The following is a 17358-nucleotide window of genomic DNA, read 5'->3' on the forward strand; positions in this document are numbered from 1 at the left end:
TATGGAAAGGGGTAGCTATGCAGTGAATAGAGCACTGGCCCTGGAGTCAGGAGGACCTGAGTTCAAATCCAGCCCCAGACACTTAACACTTACTAGCCATGTGACCTTGGCCAAGTCACTTAACGCCAAATCTCCTGCCTTCCCCCCTCCAAAAAAAGCAAAAAAAAAATTTATGTAAAGACTAACTTCTCTCAATCACTTCACTAGTTCACCGTATACAATTTCCATGACTGCATCAGAAATTGGATAGTTATGCTGGACAAGTCTAAATTATTTCCTGGAGTTGATCATATTTTTCACTATAGCCATAGTGGTATCAGAAATATGCAATGCACTCTCATAATCCCTGCTTAAAAGAAAAGTACAAGGGCAGACCAGGAACTTAAACTGGATTACTTAAAATCTACATGAGCTTGGAGCTCAATGATTTTCCCCTACTTTATGTCTTTACAAAATGAGAGTCTAGAGCATTCCCAAGGCAGGGTCCAGAAATTGGATTAAAGAGACCACAGGAACTGGAACATAGACGATCACTGAGCTAAACTCAGAGTTAAATAAGGTAGCTGCCAAATGTAAGAACTTATGCAAAAAGCACATTTTAAAAAATTCTAATAATTTTGCTTTGTTGAAGAAAAGAGATATTTAAAAAGCCCTAAGAATTTGGAAAATTTAAAATATAAAATAAGTGGCTGCAACATTACAGACATTTTCTTTTTCTCAGATGCTCTTTAGGATTAAGGGAACTACAACTAATTATAGGAAGTATTCAATATTGTATATAAGAAAGGACCTAGTACTGGGAGTCTGGGTATTAGTGTTGAAGTCTCATCGCTACAACTAAACTAGTGGTCTACCATGGGGCACATCATTTCATGTTAAAATAAGAAGACAGATTAAGATGAGGGTGAGCAGAACAGATGGAGACTCAAAATTATGTCATCTTTGGATCCTTTATGAGGACAAGGGAACATGTGCTTCAGGTATCTGAATACCATCCTGCTTGTCTGATCTAAGGAAGAAGGAATTAGGAGAGAAATGTAAAAAGTTGTGTATCACCACTATCTGTGTTGGGACACTACTCAAAATTAAAGTACAAAGAATGAATGAAGCAGGGTAATTTTACAAATAATTCCATTATATCTAGGCCCATGTAAGATATAATTATTATCATAGTAAATATGCCCAAGACTGGGAAACTTACAGTATCAAGTATTTCTTTGGTATGTGCTGCTGACAAGCAAAACCTAGCTCGGGATTCAATAATTGGGGTAGCAGGAAATCCCACCACAACCACACCGATGTTCCGCTTCAACATCTCCCGTCCAAATGCACTAAAAGGGGAGAAAACAAGGAAGAAAAAAAAAAGAATAAGGCTCTTGCTGTCCTGAACTGTGCTACTCTTTGGTGGACTGTGCACTAGAGATTATTTTCAATCACCCATTGCCTTCTTTTAGCTGTAGAATTGACAGGATACAAAGGCTTCTTTTGTTTATTCCTTAAGGTGGTCTTATACCCAAATGGTTTCACTCACAAAGTTGAAAGATTATATTTGGCAGAGACAGGGGTTTTCTAGCAAGGCTGGTTTAAATGGATTTGTAACATAACCTATATCTTTCTGATATACTACAGTGACCCATAGAGCTTAAATGAACCCAAGTCTAAACCATGGACCTTGGACTAAAGTTTGGCAGATTTCACACCTAGCATGTGATCAAATTATTGCCCAGAAGAAGAGAATCAGCTCTAACATGGTTGTTTTTGAGCTGTCAAACTTGAGTTTTTGGCCAACTGGCTTAGCCCCTAGAATTGAAAATAATTCCAGACTCTGAACTTCTTTGATTAGCTTGAGAACAAGATGCCTTTGAAATTAAGCTCTTCCTTTTGTTTGCAGGGTCAGTTCATCATCCGGCTTTAAGAGATCACACAGTTCTGTCTAATCTCCCTTCCACCCCAAGCCAAGCTGGTAGTAAAAGGCCAGTGGTGTCAAAATCAAGTAGAAATAGAACCACAAAGCTGTACATAAGGATCCCTGTGAGTGCATATCAACTCACAGAACCAGGTTTTATCTATGTTATATTGCATTTTAAATTTATTTTGCTAATTAATTCCCAGTTACATTTGAATCTGGTTCTGCCTGCACTCTGGAGTGTTGTGGTAGCAACATGGCTAGTCTCTGGTACAGGATATTGATTTCCACATTTAAATTTTGTCTAAGTAGAGCCTTGGATCAAACATTCATGGAGATTTTGGTGTTTGTTTAAATAAGCCGTCCTTTTTTCTTCTGTTCATGTTGATGAAGCACAGTTCAAAAACAAACAACTTTTCTTCTTAAGTTGTTCAAACTTCTTTAAAATGAAAAAAATTTGTTCTGTTTTAACAGCAGCACTGGTCAAGAGTTTTCCCTAGACCTTATCTAGCTGACTGCTCTCTAGTATTTACAGTGTTAATACTCTATAATAGGAGTAAAAAATAGTGAGGAATATCTATTATAATTAGGCAAAAACATTTTACTTTGTTCAACCTATTCCCCTACACCCACCTATTTCTTTATTTCATTCTAGAGCTTCATTGTTTTTCTCTCTTTGTAAATAAATGTATATAAATTATAATTTATATAATTTTATGTATCATTCTGAAATAGTTTAGATGTAGTCCTATCTGTAGACAGGCAACTGGGCTAGATGACTCAGGGTCCTTACAAGCCTTGGGTATCTTTGCTAAGTGCACTTAAAAACAGTCTTATTACATTAGTAATTCTGGATCCAGCTGCATAGATTTATAAAGTCTGCAACAATCCTGTGAGGTAGTATGAATGTTATGGTCTTCACTCTAGAGAGGAGTAAACTGAAGTTCAGAGAAGTAAAATACTGGCCCTGCTGTCCATGGCTAGTAAATGGTAGAAGCAAGATATACATCTAGATATGATTTTTAATTCTGGGTTCTTTCTGCTATACCATAGTGCTTCCCCAAACATCCCAACACCAAAGCAGCGCCTGCAGTTCTATAAATACATAAAGCAAACAGTTGTTGCTTTCTGAATTAATTAATTACTAACTCTGAATCTACTGAGTTTGTAAAATCTTCAAGAAGTAGAGGCTATTTTACTTATGTTAATAAAGAAGCTAAAACATTTCCCCAACAGCATATACTCCAGAAAATAATATATATATTCTCACACTAGCTGCTTGAAATTCAGAGAGGACCTTTTCAGCCGGCTGCTCTATGACATACCCAATTTTAGCTGGCATGTACAGCATCAAAGGCACCACGGGGGAATCTTCATTTCCATAGATGATGAAGCCCATCTCCTTCAATCGCCTTCTGAAATACCTAGTGTTTTCAGCTAACTGTTGCACACATTCTTTGCCTGGAAAACGAGGAAAAACATTCACAAACAAAATCATCAACAGATCAAAGACTATCCCTTAAAGTAGTGTTTGAAATACATGCAAAATAAACAATCAAGTCCTTTGGACTTGATTCAGAACCAGTCAACCAGTGTGATTCACTAGAAAGAATTCCAGGCTTGGGAGTCAGGAGAATTGGGTTTCAATCTTGCCTCTGTTACTTCCTAGCTATATGCCCATGAACAAATCACTCTGCCTACTTTTCTAAACCTTTTTCTTCTCATGTGTAAAATGTAAATAGCCATACCTGCAGCACCTACCTCACATGGTTGTTGTGAGGCTTAAATGAGCCAGATGATGAATGTAAAAGCTCTTTGCAAACTTGGTAGCACATGCAGAGCATAATTCAGTTGATCATCTAGGAATGATGTGGTTTTTAAGCACACAGGAGCTTAGCATAGTTCCTAGTACTTAGTATGTGCTTAAAAAAATGTTTACTAGGGATGGCTAGGTGATGCAGTGGGTAGAACACTGGCCCTGGAGTCAGGAGGGCCTGAGTTCAAATCCAGCCTCAGACACTTAACACTTACTAGCCATGTGATCTTGGGCAAGTTACTTAACCCCAACTGCCCTGCCTTCCCCCCTCCAAAAAATGTTTACTGACTGAAAGCCTGACTCAAGAATGAAGAGGACTTCTGAAGGATACTAAAACAAGGAGGATACTGGCAGAATCTGTGCTAATTTGAGTTCTTGTGATTAAGTGAAAGACTCATATTGATAGGATTTCCTCTATTAAGAATAATCAACTCAATTCATTTTCATTTTTCAAAACAAAAAACATTCTGTATGTGACATATAGCAAATACTTTGTGTGACAACATTAACATGTATCTTCTTCTCCAGTAGACTATTCCCATGATCATCTTTTCTCTCTAATTTTCCATATTTCTCCATCAACTAGCTTTTTTCTTGTTGCCTATAAACATGCCCAAATTTCCCCTACTCAGAAGAAAATTCTCACTGGACCCTATCATCCCTATCGGTCCTCTCTTTCATTGCTAAATCTCCAGAAAAAAACTGTCTACACTCATTGCCTCCAACTTTCTTGTCTAAGTCCTTTGTAATTTGTCTTCCAACCTCATTATTCAACTGAAACTGCTCTTTCTACAGTTACTAATGAGAAATCTTAATTACTAAATCTACTGGTCTTTTTGAAGTTCTTATCCTTCTATTTTTACCTTTCAGCAGCATGGGACACATGGCCACTCCTTTCTTCCTAGATTCTCTGTCCTCTCTGAGGTTTCATAGAACCTTGCTACCTCTTGGTTCTCTCTCCTACCTATCTGACCACTCCTGTTTAGCCTCCTGTACTGGTTCTTCTTTGGTATCATGTCCTCTGTGGCTATTTCCTGAGCCATCTTCTGTTCTTACTTTATACTCTCTCACCTAGTGACCTCATCAGCTTCTAGGGTTTGCTTATAATTTCTATGCTCAGGTACCTCCCTCCTCCCTTTAAACTTCCTTTTATGTGTAGTCTTTTTCCATTAGAATATAAACTCCTTAAGAGTAGGTACAGTCTTTTTGCTTCTTAGTGTTCCCAGCACTTAGCATAGTGCCTAGGACATAGTGAGTATTTAATAAATGCTTGCTGATTTGACTTGACTTCTATACAGATGCCCCCTAAATCTACATGTCCAGCTCTAGTTTCAATTTAGATATTTGAAACTTATGCATCTCACACTGAATCATGTCCCAAACTGAACTCATTATCTTCCCCTTCCCAAATCCCCTTCTCAGTTTTTTTTAGATGGTACCACCATACTTCTAAGTTACCCAACCTCATAACCTTGGCATTATTCCTTGATTATCCAATCTCCTTCACCCCTTCATATCTTCTCAGTTGCCAAATATTTTTGTTTTTATTTTCACAAGGTCTCTAATATCTCTCCCTTTCTCTCTATTCACAGAACCAAACTGACTTTCTTAAAGAGCAGATCTGACCATGTCCCTCCCCTACTCAAACACCAATACCTTGCCTCTAGCATCAAATATAAGCTTCACTGTTTAGTTTTTAAAAGTCCCTCATAACCCTGCACAAACTTATCTTTATTATAAATTACTCCCCTTTCTGCACTCTACAATCCAGATAAATTAATGTTTTTTTTTTCTCTTCCTTGAATATAATACTCCATAGCCTATCTCTAAGTCTTTGCACTGGCTGATCCAGGTGCTTAATGTTCTTGGAATACTGTTTCCTTCAAAACTTTGTTCAAGTGACACCTTCTAAACGAAGCCTTTCCTTATCCCCAGAACTGCATCCCACCCCATTTTACCTTGAATTTATTTTGCATATATTATCTTTCCCTGTAGAATGTAAACTCCCTGAAGACAGTGACTATTTAATTTTTGTGTTTATATCCTCAGTACCCTAACATGGTATCTGCTTATGGACTGATTAATCCCTGCATTAATAATCTTTGTTTTGGGGGTGGCCAGGTGGCGCAGTAAGAGCGCCGGCCCCGGCGTTGGGAGACCTGGGATCGGTTCCGGCCTCAGATACTTGGCACCCACACAAAATAACTGGCTGTGTAACCTTGAGCAAGTTACTTAACCCCAACTGCTTTAAAAAAAATATTTGTCTTGGGAGCGGCTAGGTGGCACAGTGAATAGAGCACTGGGCCTGGAGTCAGGAGAACCTGAGTTCAGATATGGCCTCAGACACTTAGCACAAGGGCTGGCCGTGTGACCTTGGGCAAGTTGCTTACCCCCAATTGCCCTCCAAAAAAAAAAAGCAAAAAAAAAAATTTTGTCTTTGTTAACTCCTAGATGAGGATTCATATCTAGTGACTCATTTTATATAGCATCTAGCATAGCACCAAGAATAAATGTTGCTCTCTCATGAACTCTCCTGGGCTTAAGTATCATTTTTATACAGATAACTCCCAAATCCAAAAAGACTTTCATCCTTTTTCTCAGTTTTAGACCCATATCTCCAATTGTCTGTTGAACATCTATCTCTACCTAAATGTCATACAGGTATTTCAAATGCATGAGAACTCAGCATCTTTCCTTCTAAACCCATCACGCTTCATAATGTCTCTATTTCTGTCAAGGGATATCATTCAGATTTCACCACCTAGAAGTCATCTTTCAGTCTTACTTTCACATTCCATAACCAATCAGGATATGATTTTGTTGATTCTACCTTCATTCATATCTGTTGCATTCTTATCACTCATACAGCTACCACTTCACACCTCTCACTTGGACTACTGCAATAACTTCTTAATAGGCCCTTCTTTCTTTGAGATCTTACATTTTGCCATTATGGAACATGCTTTCCAAAATGGTGACTACAGGAACGTGTTAGTCTCTACTAAGTACCTCCCTCCTCCGAGTCAGATAACTCTTTTGGTTCTTTCTATCTTGGTTTTTTTCCATCCTGCTCCTTTACCAGGTGTCTGTTCCCCTCCCCTGCCTCACCCCACCTTCACCCTCTAAGTAGTAGTAGCTTGTTTGACCCCAAATGCCTATTCAGATATGGAAGAAAAGAATACGTATAGATTACATTGTGTTAACGGGCTGACAAGACAAGTAGAATTCCAGTTCTCACATGACTCTAATGCCATTGGTAGGAGTATGCTAACAGTGAAGGTACTCATCTCCTCCAAAAGAAATGACAAACATTTCAAATTAATAGCTCCTGTTTCAAAGAATCTATGCTCAACCCACAATTAGATAGCTCTTCCCAGGCTCTTGTTCCATGATATCCTAAAAAGACAAACTATTAATGAAAATTTAAAATTTCTGCAAAGTCACTTAAACAGAAATTTATTAGTACCGACAAATCCAAAATATAAAAATCTTTCTTCTAGTAAACATATGCCAATAAATAATCTCATTGCAAGGTCCCTTTCACTCAAGAGAAATAATTTCTTGCTAGAAAAAAATAGTTATTTCTATTTTCTTATATTTCTTATAAAATACATAAAAAAATTTTTTCCACCTAAAAGTTGGGAGAAGCTTCATGAGAATATCCAGTATCTGGCAGAATTATTCAATTATTTTTGAGATTTTCACTATCATTTACTAAACAGGCACTGCATATAGAGTTACAGGGCATTAAGAAACAAAATCAGCCTGCTAATTTTCTCTTCTTTGACAATCAAGATATAAAAGTTTTCCTTTTTCTTAGCAATTTCATTTAGTGACATTTCTAACAAACAGTTTTTTTAAGAGGGGGAGAGTGACAGGGAAGGGAAGGGGAAGAAATGTGAGAGAAGGAGGCTTCCAAAGGAACTGAATAGATCTCCTCACCCTCAACCCTATCTCCTTTAGTTCTAGTCATTTGGGTGTTCTTTTAAAAGCAGAGGGGTGTGGGTGATTTTTCTGGGAAAAACCTTTATTCCTGATTTTCCTTCTAAAATACATGGAGCTGGAGAAACTTATATGAGATGACATAGATAAATGAATAAACTATAAGTAATGATGAAAGAGAAAGAAAAAAATGTTTATATTTGGACTAAGACATGGTGAATATAGTAAGGTGGCATGTTGAATATACTTTTCAAATGTCCTTTCTTTATTCTCTTCCTTTATTCCCCCCCTGCCCTTCACTTTTAAAAAGACTTACAAGTGATATACCACATAAAGTGGCCCTATTTCTTGAAGCAAATACATCTATAATCTGGTATTATTACCCTGAGTTCCAGGAAGGGGAAGGGAAGGTTAATAGCAGTCCCATGGAAAAAAAGAGTAATGCTAGGTTAGTCACAAAAGTGAACACCAACCAGAAAAGAAATGAACTACTTGGCTAAGAAGTTTAAAGTACTTGTTACTCTTCTAATATTTAAATTCAGAATTTTTTAATACACAGTTGTTCACTGAATAAAGACTAATTAATATCCCCCCTAAAGAGTATGTTTATTATATGCCTTTATATGTATGATTATATATGTACTTGTTACACTAACAATTTACAAACAAAAGATATAAAATATATTTTGCTAGAATACTGGAAACATTTATAGGTTGAGATATAAATCAACATCCTTTTAAATACTTCAAAAAGGCAGGGGAGGCAGGGATATCTGACAATACACCATACCTCTAAAGTAAAAAAAGAGGCTAATCTCCTACAAAAGCAATACACTATATTTTGCTGCATCTTTCACAGGACCCTTGTGAAAGTTCCCTGAGTTCCTGACTCATTATTTTAATCAGAGTATAACTGACCAAATTTACAAGAGATTTTCCCAAGTTGGCCCTGAAGAATTTGCGGGCTAGAGTCTACAAAGTAAACTGGAGTCATATGTATGTGTACTGTGTGGCACGTAGTAGTTATTTTTCCCCTTGGGTCTCTTACTATTTTCAATTTTGAACATCCACTGGCAACTCAGAAAGGTGAAAATACTGAGTCCAGATTTTATTACTCTGTTTAGTCAGTCTGAGGCATATAAAAAGTACAGCTTACTGTTTTGTTCTTTGGAAAAATCCAGACACCTTCCCCTTTACAGCTTAAGAATAGAAGACAATTGAGCAATACAACTTGGATTCCACAAGGACAGTAAACCAGTCTTATGCCAAAGGTTTTCCTTATACAAGATCAGCTTCCTTTACAAGGGAATACTCCTTGAACATTTTACCCCATGGCTCCCCTAATAGAACTTGCCTCTCAAAATAGTAACTCCTATGTACAATTTATGAGATGAGACTGATTCTTCCCATATGGACTCACTCCTAAAAAGCACAGAGAACTTTCCTGAAAATTTTTTTTCCTAGGAGTTTTCTTTTGGGGATCTTTTTCGGGAGGTGATTGGTAGATTCTTTCAGCCTCTATTTTGTCCTCTGGTTCTAAAACATCAGGGCAATTTTCCTTGAGAATTTCTTGAAGGATGATTTCTAGGTTCTTTTTTTGATCATGGCTTTCAGGCAGTCCAATAACTTTTAAATTATCTCTCCTGAGGGGTGGCCAGGTAGCACAGTGAGTAAGAGCACTGGCTCCAACGTCGGGATGACCTGGGGATCGAATTTGGGCTCAGACACTTAGCACCCATCCAGAAACACCTGGCCGTGTAACCTTGAGCAAGTTGCTTAACCCCGATTGCTTAAAAAAAAAAAATTATCTCTCCTGGATCTGTTTTTCAGGTCAGTGGTTTTCCCAATGAGGTATTTCACATTGCCTTCTATTTTTTCATTTATTTGGATCTGTTTAATAGTATCTTGATTTCTCATAAAGTCACTAGCTTCCATTTGTTCCAATCTAATTATGAAGGAATGATTCTCTTCAGTGAGCTTTTGAGATTCTTTTTCCATCTGGCAAATTTGGCTTTTTAAGGCATTGCTTTGTTGAGCCTCTTTTGCCATTTGAGTTAGTCTATTTTTTAAGGTGTGATTTTCCTCAGTTAGGCTGTTGACTCTCAGTTCATAATTTTCTTGCATCATTCTCATTTTTCTTCCCAATTTTCCCTCCACTTCTCTTATTTGCTTTTCAAGATCCTTCTTAAAGTCCTCTATGGCCTGTAACCAGCTCGTATTTTTCTTGGAAGCTTTTGGTGCAGAATTCTGACTTCACTGTCTTCCTCCTCTTCCATGCTTTGATCCTTTTTGTCCCCAAAATAGGAGTCTAATGTTGGATTCCTCTGTTTGCTTTGCTTCCCTGGTTTACTCATGTTGTCCCTCAATTACTCGACTTTTGGGCTTTTTGCCACAGTCGGACTCTGCTACCAGACAGGGGAGCTTGGTACCAAATGTTGGGGTTTTCTCAGCTGCCGAAAGTATTATTTGGGTGTCCTCTCTGGAGCCTCCACACACTAAGAAAGCTGGTCAAACACGCCAGGGCCTCCACCCTAGACCACAATCCAGAGCCAAGCAGGTTAAAGCAAGAGCTATTACCCCTTGGTCACTTAGTCCCCTTACAGTCTGCAGGCCAGGAGCTGAAGCTGCCATGTGGCAGCAGCTGCATGCCCACGGGCACTTTAGCAGCTTCTCCCTCCAAGGGATAAAGGCCTACTGTACTCCCAACTACTGGATCCCAAAGTCCACACTGCACTGATCTCTCACTTTGTCCTTAGCATCTAAGGGTTGATAATTCTGGAAACCGCCACAGCTGCTAGTGATCTGAAGTCCCTCCAGCCACAGGCTGGTCAGTCCTGGCCTGGGGCTAAAACCTCTGCCTTGTGTGGGGCTGGGGTTGGCTCCCAGAGCACAGCACTGGCTGATATCTGCTGGCCTGCCAGGCTATCCTCAGCAGGTGGTTAGCTTCTCTGTGTCATTTTGTGGGTTCTGTAGCTCCAAAGTTTGTTCAGAGTCACCTTTTACATGAATTGGAGGTGGCGGGAACCAGAGCTCAACAGAAGTCCTGTTTCTATTCTGCCATCTTAACTCTGCCTGTGAAAAAAATTTTTTTTTAAATTCATGGATATAACAAGTAGGGCGTGGTAAAGAAATACCTTTTCAAAGTAGATTAAAACTCAAGGTCTTTCTTCACACAAGTGAGGACAAATGCCAGGGAACAATGCTAAGTAGAAAAGTCTGCAATCATTTCCTAACTAAAGAGTTTCATCTACAATATGACATTTCTCTTCAGAATTGCTCTCTGTCATTTTGTGTAGCTCAAAGAATATTTAGGTGAGTTACCTTAAATACCTAGAAATAGCAAAATACTTGTCTTTCTTCTGAAGACTGTTTTCCCACTGCCTCACCAAAGGATAATATTTCAAGAGGCATTTTAACTACTCCCTCTTCAACATGAATAAACTGCTTAGTCTAGCCAGTCTGATTCCTTAATTGCAATAAAAGTTATACCACATATTTCGGATATTGTCTTTAGTAGTAATGACTCACTCTTTCCTGAAGCCTCATTATTTCCCCCAAAGGGAGCCAAAGTTCTCCCCTTATGTTTTTATCAAAGTTTAAGGCAGGTTCTGACAAATATCAAAATTAAGAAGCTTAGGAAAGCATCATCATACTGAATCAGGTGAAAAGACAAAAACAGATGATGGAAACAGAAGAAATACAAACAGTCAAATGGCAAGGTGAAAATTCAATATGAGCAATGCTCTATTTGGACAATGTTTATAAGAGCAAGTATGGGATGGTCAATTTTAGTATTCAATAAATCTGAGCTCAAATAAAAATTTATGAATAATGTGAATTCCATTGAGGGAAATACTTTAGAGGAAGACACATATAGAACCAGAAAAATTTGACTATATGAGATTTAGTTCAACTGTCCTTTTGCAAAGATTAAAAATGCACACACTTTCCTGAAAAAAAAAAACAAGCAAATCTCTTCTAAATATGAATTGGCAACCATTTCATTCAAAGACAATCTTCCAGTGCTAAAGCACTTTACCAAATATAAAATGTTTCCACACATATTTTTTCACTTGCTCAACAACACTACAGGAGTTACTAAAATATAAGATGAAATTTAGTTTCAGTAAGATAGACAAGTTATCTACCCAGGAGTTACATCAGCATAAACAATACACAATCTCAGTGATCTGTCAAAAAATGATAATAACCCAAGCTCTTCAGGTATGGGATAGGAATAATGATGTAGAGCTGCAGATATTCCAAAATTGACAATCTACTTTCTCAGTTTTGTTGCAGCCCAAGAAGCAATCCCTGCTGTTTACAGGGAATCATTCAATCTGATCTCCCCGCATTCATATTTGCTATTCCCTCCTGCTATTACCAATAAGCAACAACAAAAAACAATATAAAGAAAAAGAAAATCTTAAACAGGAAATGGAGTCAAATATCATAGCTAAGTAAAATCTGTGGGAAAACAACAAAATCCAAAATTATATTGTCCATTAAATATTACTCAGTCTTGGTGCAGCTAGGTGGCACAGTGAATAGAGCACTGGCCCTGGAGTCAGGAGGACCTGGGTTCAAATCCAGCCGTAGACACATCACTTACTAGCTGTGTGACCTTGGGCAAGTCACTTAACCCCAATTACCCTGTCTTCCCCCTCCAAAAAGACAAAATAAAATATTACTCAGTCTTCTTGAAGTGTAACTGGGTCTTTAAGAATAAAGGAATCCACTCAACTCTAAATCTTATCCAAAAGGAAGATCATATTAAGCCAAAAAGAACCAGCATTACTCTTTTCCAATCTACTAGAGCTCAATAGAATCTGCACAGAATCTTTTAAAAAGTAGAAAACATCTCATCCAAAGGTTAACCTGTAGTCTATGAATTAAAAAATAAATAAAAACCTATTTTGATATAATTTGTTTCTTTGCTATCCTATGTATTTTGTTTTCTGTATTTAAAGAACATAATTCTGAAGAGAACATAAGTTTTAGCAGATTGTTAAAGGGTCCACAAGACAAAAAAAGGCTAAGAACTCTGAGTTAGTTCAACCTCTTCATTTTACAGATGAGGAAAGTGAGGCCTAAAGTAGCAGTCTGCATTCAAACTCTAAATCTTTGATTTGAAATTTAGCTCTCTTTTGATATTTCATACTTGGGATGTGGCAGCTAGGTGGTGTAGTGGACAGATTGCTGGGCCTGCAGTCAGGAAGACCTGAGTTCAAATATGACCTCAGACACTAGCTCCATGACCATAACTCACTTTATCCCATTTGCCTCAGTTTCCCCATCTGTTAAATGAGCTGGAGAAGGAAATGTCAAACCTCTTCAGTATGTTTGCCAAAAAAAAACCCCAAATAGGGTCATAAAGAGTGAGATATGTCTGAAAAGACTGAACAACAAAACCTTAGGATGCTACCCTGTTAATTTAGCCTTATTAATTGAGAAAACAATACAGAAGAATCAATTCTCAATTTTTTTTCATATTTTCTATATGGAGAATAGGTAGGAAAATTAGACCAAGATTTTCCCCCCTTACTTTTCAAACATAAAATTATTATTTTCAAGGATTTGTTTAAAAGATACATAAAAAATTATAGAAATAACACACCATATTTCAATTCTATTGTTTAGAAACTTAAAATGAACTAAACATTACTATTTACTTGTCATAATTAAGTCCTTCTGAGAAGACATTCTTACCCATTAAGTTGGAAATAATCAACAAAGGGAAGCAACTAGAATTAAGAGAGACCGAGAAAGGTTTCCTGTAGAAGACAGGATTTTAGCTGGGACTTGAAGAAAGTCAAGGAGCCCAGGAGGCAGGGATGAGGACGGAGACCATTCCAGGCACAGAGTCGGGGCGGGGGGGGGGGGGGGGGAAGGAGAGTCAGTTAAAATGCCTGTAACATCTTATTCAAGGGACATCAAGGAGGCTGGTGCCATAGGATTGAAGAGTATTGGGGTGGAGTTTGCATTGTAAGGTGTAAGAAGACTAAAAATGGGGGAGAGGCTAAGTTTTTTTTCTTTTTCTTTTTTTCCATTTTTCAAATGCTTTATTAACTTCTGATTTACATCATTAATTTGCGCCAGATTTTGAGTAACAAATTTTCTCCCCGTTTTTCCCCTACCCACCACCCCAAAATAGCAATCCCACAGGATATCCGCTCCTCCAATCTGCTCTATACCACATCTTCTTCCATACGCCCTTAGACTTTTCCAGTAGGGCATGGTGGATCTCTATGCATCAGTACCTGTATATCTTATTTCCTAATTACATGTAAAATACTATTAATAATAGTGTGTGTGTATGTATAATTTTAAACATCTGATTTTAAAACTTTGAATTCCAGATTCATTCCCTTCCTCCCTTGTCACCCACACTTACTGGGAAGATAAGCAGTTCAGTATAGGTTGTATATGTGTAGCTAATGCAAAACATTAACATAGTAGATATATTGTAAAAGACTGACTATATTTCCCTCCCTCCTATCCTACCACCCACTTGTTCTATTCTCTACTTTGATCCCATCCCTTTTCAAAAGCGAGTGCTTCCAACTTCCCTCCCCCCCAGTCTGCCCTCCCTTACAAAATCCCCCCTCTCATTCCTTGCCCCCTACTCTCCTGGAGAGTGAGATACCCTATTTTGTGTGTATGTCATTCCCTCCCTGAGGCAAATTCAATGAGAATAAGGTTGACCCATTCCCTTCTGCCTTCCTATTCTTCCCCTCCATTGTAACCATTTTCCATTGCTCCTTCTATATGAGATAGTTTACCCCATTTTGTCTGTCCCCATCTCCTCTTATTATATTCCTCTCTTGCCTCTTAATTTCACCTTTTAAGTATCATCCCTTCCTATTAAATTGGTCCTATGCCTTCTATCTATGTATACATGTAATCATATACACACACATTCACATATATATTCATACACCCATATGCCCTCCAATATAGACACACACACACACATATATATGTATATATATATGTATGTATGTATTTCTATTCCCTTCAACTATTTTCATACTGAGAAAAGATTCATCAGTTATAATTATTGTTTTTCCATGTAGGAATGTTAATATTTCAACTTTGATAAGCTCCTTATGATTTCTTTTCCCTGTTTACCTTCTCATGCTTCTCTTGCTTCTTGTAGCTGAATGTCAAATTTTCTATTCAACTCTGGTTTTTTTCATCAAGAATGCTTGAAAGTCCTCTATTCCACTGAATGACCATATTTTCCTCAGAAACATGATACTCAGTTTTGCAGGGTAGGTGATTCTTGGTTTTAATCCCTGCTCCTCTGCCCTCTGGAATATCATATTCAAGGCCCTTTGATCCCTCATTGTAGAAGCTGCCAGATGCTGTGTTATCCTGATTGTGTTTCCACAATATTCAAATTGTTTCTTCCTGGTTGCTTGTAATATTCTCTCCTTGATCTGGGAACTCCAGAACCTGGCTATAATATTCCCAGGAGCTTTCTTTTTGGGATCTTTTTCAGGAGGTGATCAGTGAATTCTTTCAGCCTCTATTTTGCCTTCTGGATCTAAAACATCAGGGCACTTTTCCTTGAGAATTTCTTGGAGGATGATTTCTAGGTTCTTTCTTTGATCATGGCTTTCAGGTAGTCCAATAATTTTTAAATTATCTCTCCTGGATCTATTTCCAGGTCAGTGGTTTTTCTCATGAGATATTTCACATTGCCTTCTATTCTTTCATTTGTTTGGATCTGTTTAACAGCATCTTGATTTCTCATAAAGTTATTAGCTTCCCTTTGCTCCATTCTAAATCTAAGGGAATGATTCTCCTCATTGAGCTTTTGAGATTCTTTTTCCATCCAGCAAATTTGGCTTTTTAAGGCATTCCTCTCCTTATTGCCTTTTTGAACCTCTTTTGCCAGTTGAGTTAGTCTATTTTTTAAGGTGTGATTTTCCTCAGTTAGGCTGTTGACTCTCAGTTCATAATTTTCTTGCATCGTTCTCATTTCTCTTCCTAATTTTTCCTTCTCTTATTTGCTTCTTAAGGCCCTCTATGGCTTGTAACCATTTCGTATTTTCCTTTGAAGCTTTTGGTGCAGGAGTTCTGACTTCACTGTCTTTCTCCTGTTCCATGCTTTGCTCCTTTTTGTCCCCAAAACAGGAGTCTAATGTTGGATTCCTCTATTTGCTTTGCTTCCTTTGCCTGGTCATGTCGCCCCTCAGTCACTTGACCCCTGGACTTTTTTTCACAGTAGGACTTTGCCACCAGACAGGGAAGCTTTTGTCCCAATCGCTGGGCCTTTCTCAGCTGCTGAAGGTATTAGTTGGGTGTCCTCTCTGAGGCTTCCACATGCTCTGGCAAGCTGGTTACACACCCCAGGACCTCCACCCTAGACTGCAATCCAGAGCCTAGCAGGTTAAAGCAAGAGCGATTACCCCTCAGACTAATCGCTTGGTCCCCTTACAGTCTGCAGGCCAGGAGCTGAAGCTGCAACATGGCACAAACTGAGCCAAGGTGTCTCAGCGGCTTCTCCCAACTACTGGTCCCAAAGTTCGCACTGCACTGACCTCTCACTTTGTCCTGTGCATCTATGTGTTGATGAATCTGGAAACGGCCACAGCTGCTGGTGATCTGGAGTCCCTCCATCTAGAGTCTGGTCAGGCCTGCCCTGGGGCTAAAACCTCCAGCTCACGCGGCTTGGGCTTAGCTTCTAGAGCGCTGCACTGGCTGATTTCTGCCAGCCTGCCGGGCTGTCCTCAGCAGGAGGTTAGTTACTGTGTCATTTTGTGGGTTCCACAGCTCCAAAGTTTGTTCAGAGTCCCCTTTTACATGGATTGGAGAAGGTGGAAGCTGGAGCTGCACAGAGGTCCTGCTTCTACTCTGCCATCTTGACTCCACCCCCTGAGAGGCTAAGTTTTGAAGGACTTTGGATATCTTAGGATTTTATTTGATCCTGTAGGTGATAAGAAGCTACTGGAGTTTACTAAGTAGAGAGAGAAGAAATGACATGGCAGACCTGTGCTTTAGAGAAAAATTACTTTAGCAGCTGAATGAAGGATAGACTGTAGCAGGAAAATCTTGGTGCCAGGCAGACCAATTACTACACTATCGTAACAGTCCAGGAGTGAGCAGATGAGAGCCTACACCAGGGTAGTGTCAGTAACAAAAGAGGGATGTTGTTGAGTTGTTTCATTGGTATTGGACTCTTCGTGATGCCATTTTGGGGTTTTCTCAACAAAGATACTAGAGTCATTTCCTTCTCCACCTCATTTTACAGATGAGAAACTGAGGCAAATAAGGTTATGTGACATGATTTGAACTCATGAAGATGAGTCTTCCTGGTTCCAATGCCAGTGTTCTATCCACTGCCACAAAGGTGAAAATGAGAGGTCCTGGCAATAGATTGGATACAGCAAGTGAGAGATAGTTGAGGATGACACGTTGGTAGAGAGCAATGGAGAATGCGGAGCTGTTAATAGGAATAGGAAAGTTTGGGATGGGGGGGGAGGATTTTGGGGAAAAGATAATGAGTTTAGTTTTGGGAATGTTGAGTTAAAGATATTGATAGAATATCCACTTTGAGATGTGTATTAGGTAGTCTGAGAAGTAAGATTGAAGTGAAAATAACTGGAAAAATAGGGGTCTTTGAAAACTACCTACATACTCTTACCACTACCACCACTACCACAACTGCTTTTAGCAACTACCATTT

At 38.5% G+C, this 17358-nt stretch overlaps 1 protein-coding gene across 1 annotated transcript in view; it reads right to left on the reverse strand.

The window, feature by feature from the left end:
• Positions 1-17358, reverse strand: part of SPTLC2 (serine palmitoyltransferase long chain base subunit 2) — a 173847-nt gene that overhangs the window by 9107 nt on the left and 147382 nt on the right. The window contains exons 10-11 of the mRNA XM_069092324.1: positions 3232-3367; positions 1202-1331 (exon numbers count right to left, since the gene is read on the reverse strand). Coding sequence (XP_068948425.1) covers positions 1202-1331; positions 3232-3367 — 266 coding nt within the window. The remainder of the gene's footprint in view (positions 1-1201; positions 1332-3231; positions 3368-17358) is intronic.

The sequence above is a fragment of the Petaurus breviceps genome, unplaced genomic scaffold (genome assembly GCF_028583685.1).
Source record: "Petaurus breviceps papuanus isolate PSGF00001 unplaced genomic scaffold, PetGlider_PUasm1.0 189, whole genome shotgun sequence".
Classification (NCBI taxonomy): Eukaryota; Metazoa; Chordata; class Mammalia; order Diprotodontia; family Petauridae; genus Petaurus; species Petaurus breviceps.